This window comes from Euleptes europaea, chromosome 6, assembly GCF_029931775.1.
Source record: "Euleptes europaea isolate rEulEur1 chromosome 6, rEulEur1.hap1, whole genome shotgun sequence".
Classification (NCBI taxonomy): Eukaryota; Metazoa; Chordata; class Lepidosauria; order Squamata; family Sphaerodactylidae; genus Euleptes; species Euleptes europaea.
The window spans coordinates 32,838,301-32,850,639 of NC_079317.1; the positions used below are offsets into that span (position 1 = coordinate 32,838,301).

Below are 12,339 nucleotides of genomic sequence, written 5' to 3' on the forward strand. Positions count from 1 at the left end.
TTCATGCTTCTTCATTTCAGTTGTGTAATAAACATGATCATGCTGCTTCAAGTCTGTTTTCATTTCATCCTCTGTGCTTTATCCTTTGAGTCACTGTGCCTCTTGGCTTTCCTTATGTTACTTTTCCTGTCTCTCATTTCCTTGTTGTGTATATTCTCTTGTCTTGCATTCTTCTTTTGAATGCATTTGTGCACAACCACGTCAATCAAATCCTATAGATACAAATCAATATTCAAAGAGTAACTGGACAGGCTGAACACAGACACTTAACCTAATCAAATCTAAAATATGGTGGTTGGTTTCAGCTGCAAATCTGCTCCCCATAGATCATTTGTGTTTCGTATAATTTATATTGAATATTTTTTTTATTGCCAGGAGAAGCTTTACCAGCTAATTTTGGCTAAGAAATAGGATGAAAATGAAGAAAGGTATCTAATCAGATTCTAATCAGAAAAGCTCATGCCCCAATAAATGCCTATAATGATGCAAGAGAAGAGCTCAGTTCAGCTTGTGCAAAAATCATGCTTTGATTCAACGAACTATGGCTAGTGTGATCATCTGAATGAATGAAGAAGAGTTGGTTTTTATATACCGACTTTCTCTACCATTTAAGGAAGGATCAAACCAGCTTACAATCACCTTCCCTTCCCCTCCCCACAACAGACACCTTGTGAGGTAGGTGGAGCTGAGAGAGTATGACTAGCCAAGGTCACCCAGCTGGCTTCATGTATAGGAGTGGGGAAACAAACCAGTTCACCAGATTAGTGGCCTCCGCTCATGTGGAGGAGTGGGAATCGAACCCGGTTCTCTAGATCAGAGTCCACTGCTCCAAACCACCGCTCTTAACCACTACACCATGCTGGCTCTCCACCAACTATTGTTAGTTAGGGTATGTCAAACCAGGATCTGCAATCATTTGAAATGGCTTGGAGTCAAGGCACTTGATGGACCACTTCGACCTGTATTGCCTGGCTTGCCAGTTAAGAACCTCTTCTGAAGCCACCATCTCTTATTTATTTACATGATTTGGACCTCCCATTTCTCCCCAATGGGGACCCCCAGAGCAAAACTAATTAAACCAGGGTTTGCTTCTGCAAACTGTGAACTGACTCCAGGTTACACAGGCTAACCACAGTTAAAATAAACTAGGGTTCTGCATTATATCTGAATGGAGTCTGTATGCTGTTTTTGCTACACAAATTTGGGATCTTCACATGGGCCAGTCTTGATTATAATGTCCTTGCCTTTTCCAGTCCAGAAGAACATTCAGTGTTGCAAATATGCGATATATGACGCACACCCTTGATAAACAAGAGAGCCTTAACCATAATCTTGGGTGAGTATGAGAAACTTCTTTATCTCATGTTTCCCATTCTGAGATTTTCCAAAATCCATTCTTCCTCAGCTACAGGGAGTATGCTCCCCCCTCTCTCTAACTCAGTATTGAAGTAGCAACGTTTGACCTCACTTATATACCACAGAAGTTAAACTACCATTTACATCCTCCCTTTCCTCTGATTTATTTTAATGAAGTTTATCCTGGCCAGGAGCTTATCTTATCTATAACTTTTCTACAATCTTCAGTATCAATGACTGGCCCTTCTTATCCAGCAAGCATCAGTGGGCAGTCCTAGATTCCTCGGTAAAGAGCCAGACACAAACTTTTTATCAGTGTCAATGGCTGCTTCATCTAGTGCACCAAACAGCATGGAAAGGAAAAGTTTCATCAACTTCCCAACAACAGAACAAGTTCACATTTCAAAGTTATTGTGTAAAAACAAATCTGGGGAAAAAATGATGAGGATGAAAAAGAGAAACGAAACAGGTTTTATAGAGCACTGATGTGATGTATTTGTCTTTATGTGCAATCGTTTTTTAAAAACATATATATGGAGTTCAGAAGTCCTTCTTCCCTACTGTGGTGTCTCTATTTCCTTTCTTCTTAGTTCATTTTTTTTCCAAAGTCTGCAAAAGCTTTGAAAGAAACTTTCAATTTCTATCATCCTTGGGAGGTCAAGGGAGGCTTACTTACAAGTAAACCCACATTGGCTCAGACTGTGAACTTTTCAGTCCCCTGAAAGACTGAGTTCCACCTGTATTTTAGCAAATCAGATATTCAGTGCCATCTTTTCATGTTAACAACCCCTTTTCAGGAAATCAAGCTGTGCAGTTATGGATAATCTCAGGATGGAATACAGTCAAACCTCTTAAGCTATCCAAACCAGACATGCATTTTTTTTCTCCCCAGATTCCTCACCACCCCATTATGCAACCTAGCAGGTTGTAGAAGGCTCATACCCATTTGTCTTAGAGATGTGACTGCATCCAAAATTTTAAAAATAAATAAAAATCACCAATGGTTACATTAAAAGGCATCTTTCAGTCCAAACTGGCAAGGGAAACAAAAACCTTCTCTACCTTGCAGGTCAGCTTTGGTCAACTCAACTTTGTTAGCAAAAGAACGGAAAAAGCGAAACAATAAACCAGAGGTTAGTAAAATGGCAGATAAAACCAGGGTAACATCACTAAAAATAAACAAACAAAAAGTAACTGGTATAACCAACACAGCCCATTTGCACACTTAATAGATGTGGTAAAGGTGATACCACCAGAGACAAAGTAGACAAAACAGCAGACCGGCAGCCATCATGGCCTCTGTCTATCACCACCCGAACAACATAAAACCAACACTCCAGACAACAGAGCACACACTATTGGGATGGGAAGAGAAAGGTAGACATAGATGTGCGCAGACAAAACACTGATGGCTCATGATTCACCCATTTTTATGTGACATTGCAAACCATGGAATTCAGCTCCTCAGCGAGATACTTTCCTGCCTCCTAAGAATGCCTAAATTCTGTTTGAAACATCCATATGTGACCACTTAAAATAACTGGTGGCATCTCTGTTTCCTTTGTCATACACAGATTCAGGCTAGAAAGACACAGACTTCTTCCTCAGAGCACACCCCCTGAAGGCCTTTAGAAACTGTAGAGTATATTGTGAAAGACAGTTCCATGGGTGAGGATCATGAGATCCACTTCAAATGTCCTTTGGATTATGAATAATTGAAAGAATAAGACATTCACAGTCCTGGAAGCAATCCAATCAAAGAATCACGGCTTGGATCCAATGGAGTGTTTCTGCAAGTGAAGGGATTTTCACCTGCAGGGTTCAACTTTGTCACCACCCCCACCCCACACACAATCAAAACAGTCCTCTGAAATGCTGCTTCTGGGCAGGAACAGTATTTCAGGGGAAATTCTGGGCTGCAACAAGAGGGGGGAGGTGAGAAAGATGCACTCCATAATCAGAAATCCTTCCCAGCATGCTCACATAAATGTTCTGGTAGATCCAAGCCACTAAGCTATCACTCTCCCCTGGCCACATTCATAATTTTAGGTCAAATTTATGTTGCCATGTTTGTTACAAGAAATCTCTGTCATTCTTCTGTAGTTACTTGTTCTTATAAATGCGTCCTTCATGTGCTCAACAGAGATGCAACCAGAACAAAAACACTGTGAACTGTTAAAGAAAGAAGTTCCACAGTTCTCCTCTCTGTTCCAGCACATGGTATTTCTCACCATGATTGTGTAACCATACTTGTAAAATGATTGTGTAACCATACTTGTACTGCAATACACTAGAAAGGGTAATATCGTTATCAAGAAGGAAACACAGGCTACCCTGCTTCTAGGAGAAGAAGAATAGCAAAAAGAGTCCCCTTCCAATATCCAATACTCATACAAAATCTCCACTGTTACGTGGAGAAAATGATTAGTATATTTTATCCTGCAGCATGGAAAAGAATTCAGAGGATGGGAAGAAGGAAGAAAATATCCTATGGCCTTCCTTTATCATAGCATTGAAAAGCTCTCACGTCCCTCAGCAGGACATGAAATCTGATAAAACACTTGTCTGTCTACTCTGATTGAGCATGGATAAGAAATGCACTCACCTTTGCAGCTCATATTTTTTTAGAGAATACCAGTACCAGTGGCTGGTGGTGCTAGTATGACACCTACTACCACATGAAACTTTTATTACTCCACCAATGAGAACAGGTGACAGAGATGTCTGTAGCACAGTTTGCTATATTAATCCCATAAAATTTTAAACCTTGAACCTTTGCTCTACTTTGGCTGTTGAGATGCCCATGACCTGTCTTTTCAAGCAATTCCGATTCCCCATTTTCTCTCCATTTTCAGAGCCAGCAGACCTCCGGGTCCCAGCACTAGAAGGCAGCATCAGAGGAAGTCCTCCATGTTTTGTTTGTTGGCCCTCCAGGGCAACTAGTTGGCTACTTTGTGGGACAGGATGCTGGACTAGAGGGACCACTGGTCTGATCCGGAAGGGATCTTCTTATGTTTTACAACCTCCCCTTCATTTCTTTAGCACCTCCATTAAACCTAGCAATAAAATTTTCAGAGGCGGTTCGAAAAATGAGGGAAAGCAAAACTCCTTTCTCCTCTATAAGCTTGACCTTGAAGATCATGTAATTTGCATAGGGGAAAAAATGCCTTCTCTCTGGGCCAAGCCTTAGACCTATTCTAGAATGGTAATAGTGCAATCCTGAACATGGTTGTACCATTCAAAGCCTATTGAATACAATTCTGCTTAGCATTGCACTGCTAATGTCTCAATCCTCAGAAAGTTTGCTCATATTGTATATCTGAGTGGATTAATTGTAAATCACCATGGAGACTAATATAGCTGTTAAGTGTGTTGTAAAGACATGAAACAATAACAAAGATGGGAGCCTGCTCATTACATGTTTCAAACTGAGGGAGAAACTTGGCAACACTATTCTTGTTTGAATCCATCCATACCTCAGTAATGACTATATTGTGATGTTCTGGAGAAAGGCAAAGTCATTTGAAGGGGGCAAAATTCTTTGTAGGGTCCTGATGATTGAAAGGAAACTGGATTTTCCACATATTTATATCTGGTGCCTGATAACCTCTTGAACAGGTTGTATTTGTTGGAGTGCAGCATTAAAAATAATGGAGAGTGATTATAATGGGGATGGCAGGAAACAGCTAACGTGATTGATGAAATAAGAATGTCACAAACAAATGCACGCACGCATGCACACGCACCCACAGGCAATGCACACACTCATTGAACAAATGTCTTTGTTTATTGCTGTTTCCCACATGGATACCAGTAAAGACTTTAGCTATAGATTGAAATTCCTAAAAGAGTACTAAAAGTTAAAACTAGGAGTCATGGGCAAAATAAGAACTATTTGGTCTACCAATTCAGCAGACAAAGATTGTGCCAATGTTTGATTGCTTATCTTGAAAAGAAAAACAATGAGATCTTCTATGATCTTTCTTGATTCCCCTCTCCCATTATCCATGCTGGTGACAGGATTGATTCCAAGAAATTGTGCATGCGCAATACAGAATACTGATTTCTCTCTAAAAGTGCAACCAGAAACCTGAACCTGGACATAAAACTTCCCGGTGGAAACCAGGGGCCAGCTCTAAGCACACTTTGATCTTCTTTCCTCTGTTCTCATACTATTGGCAAAATGGTCATTTGTGGAATTTGGTTTTTTTTTATTTCTTTACCAATAGACATAATGGAAATAGACAGTGGTTAAAAGAGGACACAGAGGTGCCCATTGTGAATTCCTAGCTTCGTTTCAGGGCAAGTAGCAGGAGCCAGAGCTCCCAGATTATTGATCTTAACCAGCTCAGTTGATTCTCCTTCCCCTCCTTGTTTTCAAATAAATTTAATGTTTCAAATGGCCCAAAATGATAGCTTTCTGGGCTCTGAAGTCAGGTAGTCTCCTTTGGTACAGCTGTTCCGACCAACACTGTATTTTCTGTGTTCTTTCTGCAATTGAAAGTTCTCAGGTTTATATAACTAATGGCTAGAACATATGATTTGATACAGTCCTTTCTGCCATAAATGCCACGCAAGATGATTATGTCATCCTGTAGCTGAATACCTGAGGGTTGTGTGATAACCACCAGCTAAGTCCTGGATTCCTCACAGCTGGATGCAACAAAGCTCTTGGCTTTTGCTAAAGTACCTCTGCAGGAGCATTATGATCTGCCTGCAAAAGCCCTGATCAAACCTTTCACCCGATAAGAGAGAAGCTGCCAATGCCTTCTGTATCAACCACTGCAAAGCAGCATAGAAAATGACGATTTCAAATCCAGAGAACCACCCATAGTATTTATTCTGAGATACACAGAGCTGGGTCTTATTAACCATGAGTGCAAAAGACTTTCAAGAGAACTTCATGTACAAAATGCCATAAGTCATGGTGGGGGGGGGTAAGGTGGAGGAATCAGGAAACATTATCCTCTGCCTCACTTGTTGACAGTCTCATCTGCCAACTTGCTCTGTTGCTGGAAGAGGAAGGAGGTGTTTCTATTTAAATTCTCCTCCCTGATGGGTTCTCCAGGCCACGTGACATTTTGTCAACAAGGGTTCCAACCTCTGGCATTACTTTATCAGGGTCATGGGATATAGGGGGCTGCTGTGAGCAGGCAAAGGCAGGGAAGATTTGTCTCCATGAACTCGTTGTGTTCACTGTTTCTAGCATCCAACCTGTAGACTTCCATCTGAAGCTTCATACCCAGGTGGGGCTGCCTGCAAAGTTTATTTAAAATGTTTCCCCTTACAGAGCATAATTTTGAATGATGAGTTTTCCTATGGGGGTTATTGTTACTTCTTGTCTTCTGCTGCCAGTCTCACTTGCTGCTCCAGTCTGGTACAAGCTCTCCTCGCTAACTGGTTGGGTCTCTCCAGGGTCTCAGGCAGAGGTCCTTCCCAAGCTCTGCCACTTGGGATCCTTTATCCATAAATGCCACAGTTTTATTGGTTGTGTGCTGATTCTGTGAACTTAGGCAGAGCATGAGAGGGAGGGCAGAAAAGGTTGCATCAGTGTTTGCCTCTCATGGCCCTTTCTTACATGCCCAGGGTAATGTTGATTGCCACTTTGAGGTCAGGAAGCAAGATAGGCCAGGGATCATGGAGGTTTTTTTCCCTCATCTTCAGGACATGTAGGGGTCACTGGTGGTGTGGAGGGGAGGTAGTTGTGAATTTCCTGCATTGTGCAGGGGGTTGGACTAGATGGCCCTGAGTTGGACTAGATGGTCCCTTCCAACTCTGTGATTCCATGATTCTATTCTATCATTCTATTCTAGGGTCTTATATATGCAAACCATGTGTTTTACCTCTCAGCCATGGACCTGGCTACTATGAGCTCTGTTTGCCCTTTTAAATATGGCTAATGTAGAAGGCAATTCTGCAATCAGTAGCGTGCCCTGAAATTCTCCTGGTGCTGGAGAACTAAATAATCACTCTTCTGTAAAATTACATTTATTTTGGCTGTTAAAAGCTCATTCTGAACCATCATATAAGTGCCCACGTAAGGCATCCTCTACTCAAACACAGCTGCTTCTGCGTTACATAACATGCAGAGTGATAGCACACAAAAAGAACTGCAAATAAAAAAAATCAATGTGTCCTTCAAATTTAAAAAGTAGGGGTTAAATTTTTTTCTTAATAGTGTCTTTACTGATCCAGTTACAAAGTTTTGATCCCATGGGGGAAGGCTATATATGTGAAATCAAACACTTGATAAAGTGCAGTTTATCCTTATGAAGATGCTCTGATCTGTATGTCACCAAAGTATGATCTCCTTTGGGTTACACACCATCCTTCAATTGCTTCTCCTTCTAACCTGACAGTTCTTCAAGAGAACTACCCCTTTTTCCAATTATGGGTGGGTATCCTCTCTCAAGAGGAGATACAGAGTTGGACCCCTGTGCACAATTTCCCCTCACGCTAAAGCTCTTGTGCAAGTGGAAACACGAGGGAAAAGACCCTAGTTGCCACTTGTGCTAATTCAAACTTACTGTGTCCCCACTTGCACAAGGTCTGGGCAACCAATTTCTAGGCACTATAATATACAGGAAGGGCAGCACTAGATGTTGCATGACATCTTGTACAAATGGAACTGTGCGAAGTCTTTTTTTATGTTTACACTTGTACATTGTTACATCTACGCCATTGTGTTCATTTAAATGAAGTGGAAAATATTCCCCAAGTGCAAACATTCTTGCTTTCCTCTCTAACAATAAGATTCTAAATACCAGGAGTGAGGTTTCTTTAATCTATTTTTTCTAGAACATTTTTGTCCTACCTTTCCTTGAAGGTGCTTTCTCCCTTCCTTCTTTTACTCTCACAACAACCCTGTCAGGAAGGTTTTGCTGAAACAGTGAGACTGGTCACCCAGTATGCTTCCTAATGATCTCCCACCTGTCCTCTTCCTTGCTTCTTTTGCAAGAAACCCATCAACCAGACCTCCCTTTCTTTATTGTTTCCCCATCCCAAATCAAAACACAGCACAAAAACAGATCATCTGTCGTTTATTCCAAGTTCATAAAATGTGAGAGGCTAGTAGGGAGAACAGACTAGCAGACAAGAGGGGCTCACAGACCCCTCCCCCAGGAATGTCAGTGTGAGGTTACTTTGAACATACAGGAACAACAAAATAATGACCAGGTATAGACAACTTATGATTTGGCATGACACCCTTCATGAAGGACCACTGGGAAATGTCAGTCAAACTGTGGAGACCACTGTGGGTGGACATTTTCATGTGGTTATTGGCTATAGTTACCCTCCAGGATGCTACTTATGGGCAATTTCATGCCACTGATGGTTATTTGGTACATACAATGAAAAAAGAAAAAGTATTTCCAGGCCGAGTTCTTGGCTTGGGATTTCATTGTTGTTGTTTTAATAGTAGGAAAAATTGGACAGTATGTGGAGATGAATTCTGGGGAAAGACAAGTAACGTCCTGGTTACCTTGAATTTGCTTGTGTCAAGTTACCTCCTGGCATCACCTCTTTGGGTAATTAAGGATGGAGAGGCATTTCCAATGGCCACACTATTTGAACTGGTTCCAAAAGATGTAACATGAAGTAGGAACTGGTCTCAAAGAATTATGACATATTAAGAGTTTCCTAAAAGCTGGAAAAGAACTGGGCCACAAAGGATAACTGAATCCTATTAGACATTTGCCCTGACCTGGATGGCCCAGGCTAGCCTGATCTCATCAGATCTCAGAAGCTAAGCAGGGTCAGCCCTGGTTAGTATTTGGAGACGACCAAGGAATACCAGGGTTGCTGTGCAGAGGAAGGCACTGGCAAACCACCTCTGTTAGTCTCTTGCCATGAAACCCCCAAAAAGGGGGCACCATAAGTTGGCTGTGACTTGATGACACTTTACACACACATTAGACATTTAATAGGAACTGGCATGTTGGGAAATAAAATGCACCAGCTGATAGGTATGCATGTCTGAGGAGAGGATCTCAAATTCAATGTGGTGAGAAAGAATCTAGGTCACTTGAGCATTGCCTAAATAATTATTCATCCTCTATCAAGAACACAGGTTCTGTGGCCACTCCAAAAACTCCCAAGAGAAACTAATGTGCAAATGGAAATGTGCACTTAATTGAAAGTGATGGAAACTTTGAGTATGGAAATTCCTGAGCTTCAAGTGGTTCAAACAGCCTGGACCTCTGATCATTTTAGGTGCAAAATACTTTGTAATTTTCTCCATATGTACCCTGGTCTTGCGCACATTTCCATCAGCAGTTGTTCATTCAGACCCCCAATTCGCGTGTAGCTACAAACTAGTTGTTGTTTTTGTGGCCCAGGTAAACTACAGGCTGTATAACCACAAGAAGCTGCCTTATACTGAGTCAGACCATTGGTCAGACCATTGGTTTATCAAGGTCAGTATTATCTACTCTGACTGTCAGTGGCTCCTTGGCATCTCAGGCACAAGACTTTCTCATCACCTACAGTCTGGTCCTTTTCTTTGGAAGTTTCGGGAACTAGGACCTTCTGCATGCTAAGTAGATGCTCTACCACTGACCTATAGCCCACCCTCTATGAGACCAAAGATTGCTACCTCTGCTCAAATTCAAATTTAAAATTAAATACTTTAAAAAGTGAAGTAGAATCCAAGCAATTGCATAAGTTAAATAAAAGTAATGAACCACCAACAGTAGTGCATGAGTGTCTGGAACATCCTTCCATTGGAGGAGAGACAATATACCAAACAAGGACAATATGTCAACAAGGGGACCTTTGGCAATCACCTTTCATTCCTGTCACAAGTTACACATTCCAGTTGATTACAATCATGGGTATGGCATGAGGATGGCCATAAAGATGGTCACAATGAGATGAAACCAGAAAGGGAATCAATGGAGGAAGTGTGTGGTAATGTAAAGAACAGTGAGGAGGCACGGAGGGCTGTGTGAGGGGGAACTGCATCTTAAGTAGGCTGTACCTTCACATCCACGCTCGATCTGCCCACTGCGGTGTAGAGCATCATTGATCAAATCTGGCAGACGGCCATTCAAGTCCACTGATGCCAGGCAGCCCTGAAACCCATCACGGGAGGCCACCAACTTTGGAAGGTTGCTGTACATTCCTTGAGACAGGCCAGCAATATAAAGATCACCTGCGGGGGGGGGGGGGTCACACAAAATACAAGGAAAAAGCAAAGGGAGTCAAATAGCAGTGATTTTTAGCAGTGCATTGAGGCTATTACTCAGTAAGATTTTTCTCCTTAACAAGTAGACAGATGACCCTAACATTAAGAAGAGAAGAAGAAGGGTTGGTTTTCATACGCTGACTTTTTCTACCTTTTTAAGGAGAATCAAGCTGGCTTACAATTCCCATCACTTCCTTTCCCCACAACAGACACCTTGTGAGGTAGGTGAGGCTGAGAGAGTTGAGAACTGTGACTAGCCCAAGGTCACCCAGCTGGTTTCATGTATAGGAGTGGGGAAACAAACCCAGTTCAACAGATGAAAGTCCACCGCTCATGTGGAGGAGTGGGGAATCAAACCTGGCTCTCCAGATTAGAGTCTACCACTCTTAACCTCTACACAACGCTGGCTCAAGTGATATAGATAGCAGTTGGTTATATAAATTGAACAGAAGACCTCTGTTATTCAATATGAAGCAAAGAAAATGTAAAATGAAACTCCAAACTGCCACCACCCCAGATATAAAGCATACACTTTTAGGAATATTAATTACATCCTGTCCTGTCCTATGTATTTATGTTGTGACGTTTCTACTGAATGACCATATCGGTTGGTACAGGATACTGAATGAGATGAACTATAGGAGTCTGAAGCAGTAAGACAGTTCTGTATATCCATGCATCTATATATCCATTCACCTTACCCATTCTCCAAAGATCTCAAAGTGGCATCCGTGGATCTCTAATTCTAAGTCTTGTAGTCACTCATACTAAGAGGTTTTTTTTATAGTAAACAGATTTACACCTTGCTAAGTCTACTGAAGATAATGGGTTTAGAGGATCTGACTCTCTTTAGGATTGCAGTATAAGGTAACAATAATTGACTGGATCTTTTCTTGTGTTTTTCTTTTTACCATGAAAAGCATCCCGATTGAAACCAGCTCCCTGAGCTTGCAAATAGACCTGGTAGGAGGAAAAAAACAGGTAAAAAGCCTGTGGGGTGTAGTGGTTAAGAGAAGTAGTTTGGAGCAGTGAACTCTGATCTCGAGAACCAAGCTTGATTCCCCACTCCTCCACACGAGCGGCAGATGCTAATCTGGTGAACCAGGTTGGTTTCCCCACTCTTACACATGAAGCCAGCTGGGTGACCTTGGCCTAGTCACACTCTCACAGTCCCACCTACCTCACAGGGTGTCTGTTCTGGGGAGGGGAAGGTGATTGTAAGCCAGTTTGATTATTCCTTAAGTGGCAGAGGAAGTTGGCATATAAAAACCAACTTTTCTTCTTCTAAAAACAGGGTGCCAATCTCCCCCCCACACACACACACACCAAGAAAATTGCAGCATGGGAGGAGTGGTTTTGATTAAGGACACAGTGTAGGGATAAAGAGTTAGAGCTCCCTCTTAATGAATGCTATGAACCCATTCCAAGCCAGGTCCACCATCATGGCTGCATTTTAGAATCAAAGCACACTTTAGGGGTTTTCTAGCATAATGAGCCATTTGGCCCTAACACTGTGTTAACACTGTTGCTGGATGTGCAACAGACATGAGCGAATACTCCTTATACTTAAAAACCAAAATTCCCTGAAAACGAGATGGGAGAAAAGGGTTCTTACTTAGCCTCCTTCTTGATACGTTGGTGTTCCATGTTTAGACTCTTTATCCCACTGGTGAGCATTCTGCCATGAAATCCCTGCCTACATTTGTACACGTTCAGTCCTCAGGATAATTTTTACTATAGGAGGAGTTGACAGCATAGACCAGGCCTAACTTGGATCACACATGCATATTCACCGG

The 12,339-nt window shown here is 41.8% G+C and overlaps 1 protein-coding gene across 3 annotated transcripts in view; it reads right to left on the minus strand.

Moving 5' to 3' along the window:
* The window catches only part of NRXN3 (neurexin 3), a 1,387,810-nt gene that overhangs the window by 825,479 nt on the left and 549,992 nt on the right, over positions 1–12,339 (minus strand). For 2 of the 3 annotated variants that reach the window (XM_056852141.1, XM_056852140.1), the window contains exon 10: positions 10,337–10,510. In XM_056852141.1, coding sequence (XP_056708119.1) covers positions 10,337–10,510 — 174 coding nt within the window. Of the gene's footprint in view, positions 1–2,418; positions 2,446–10,336; positions 10,511–12,339 lie in introns of all 3 variants that reach the window. The other variant, XM_056852139.1, reaches the window with a different exon arrangement.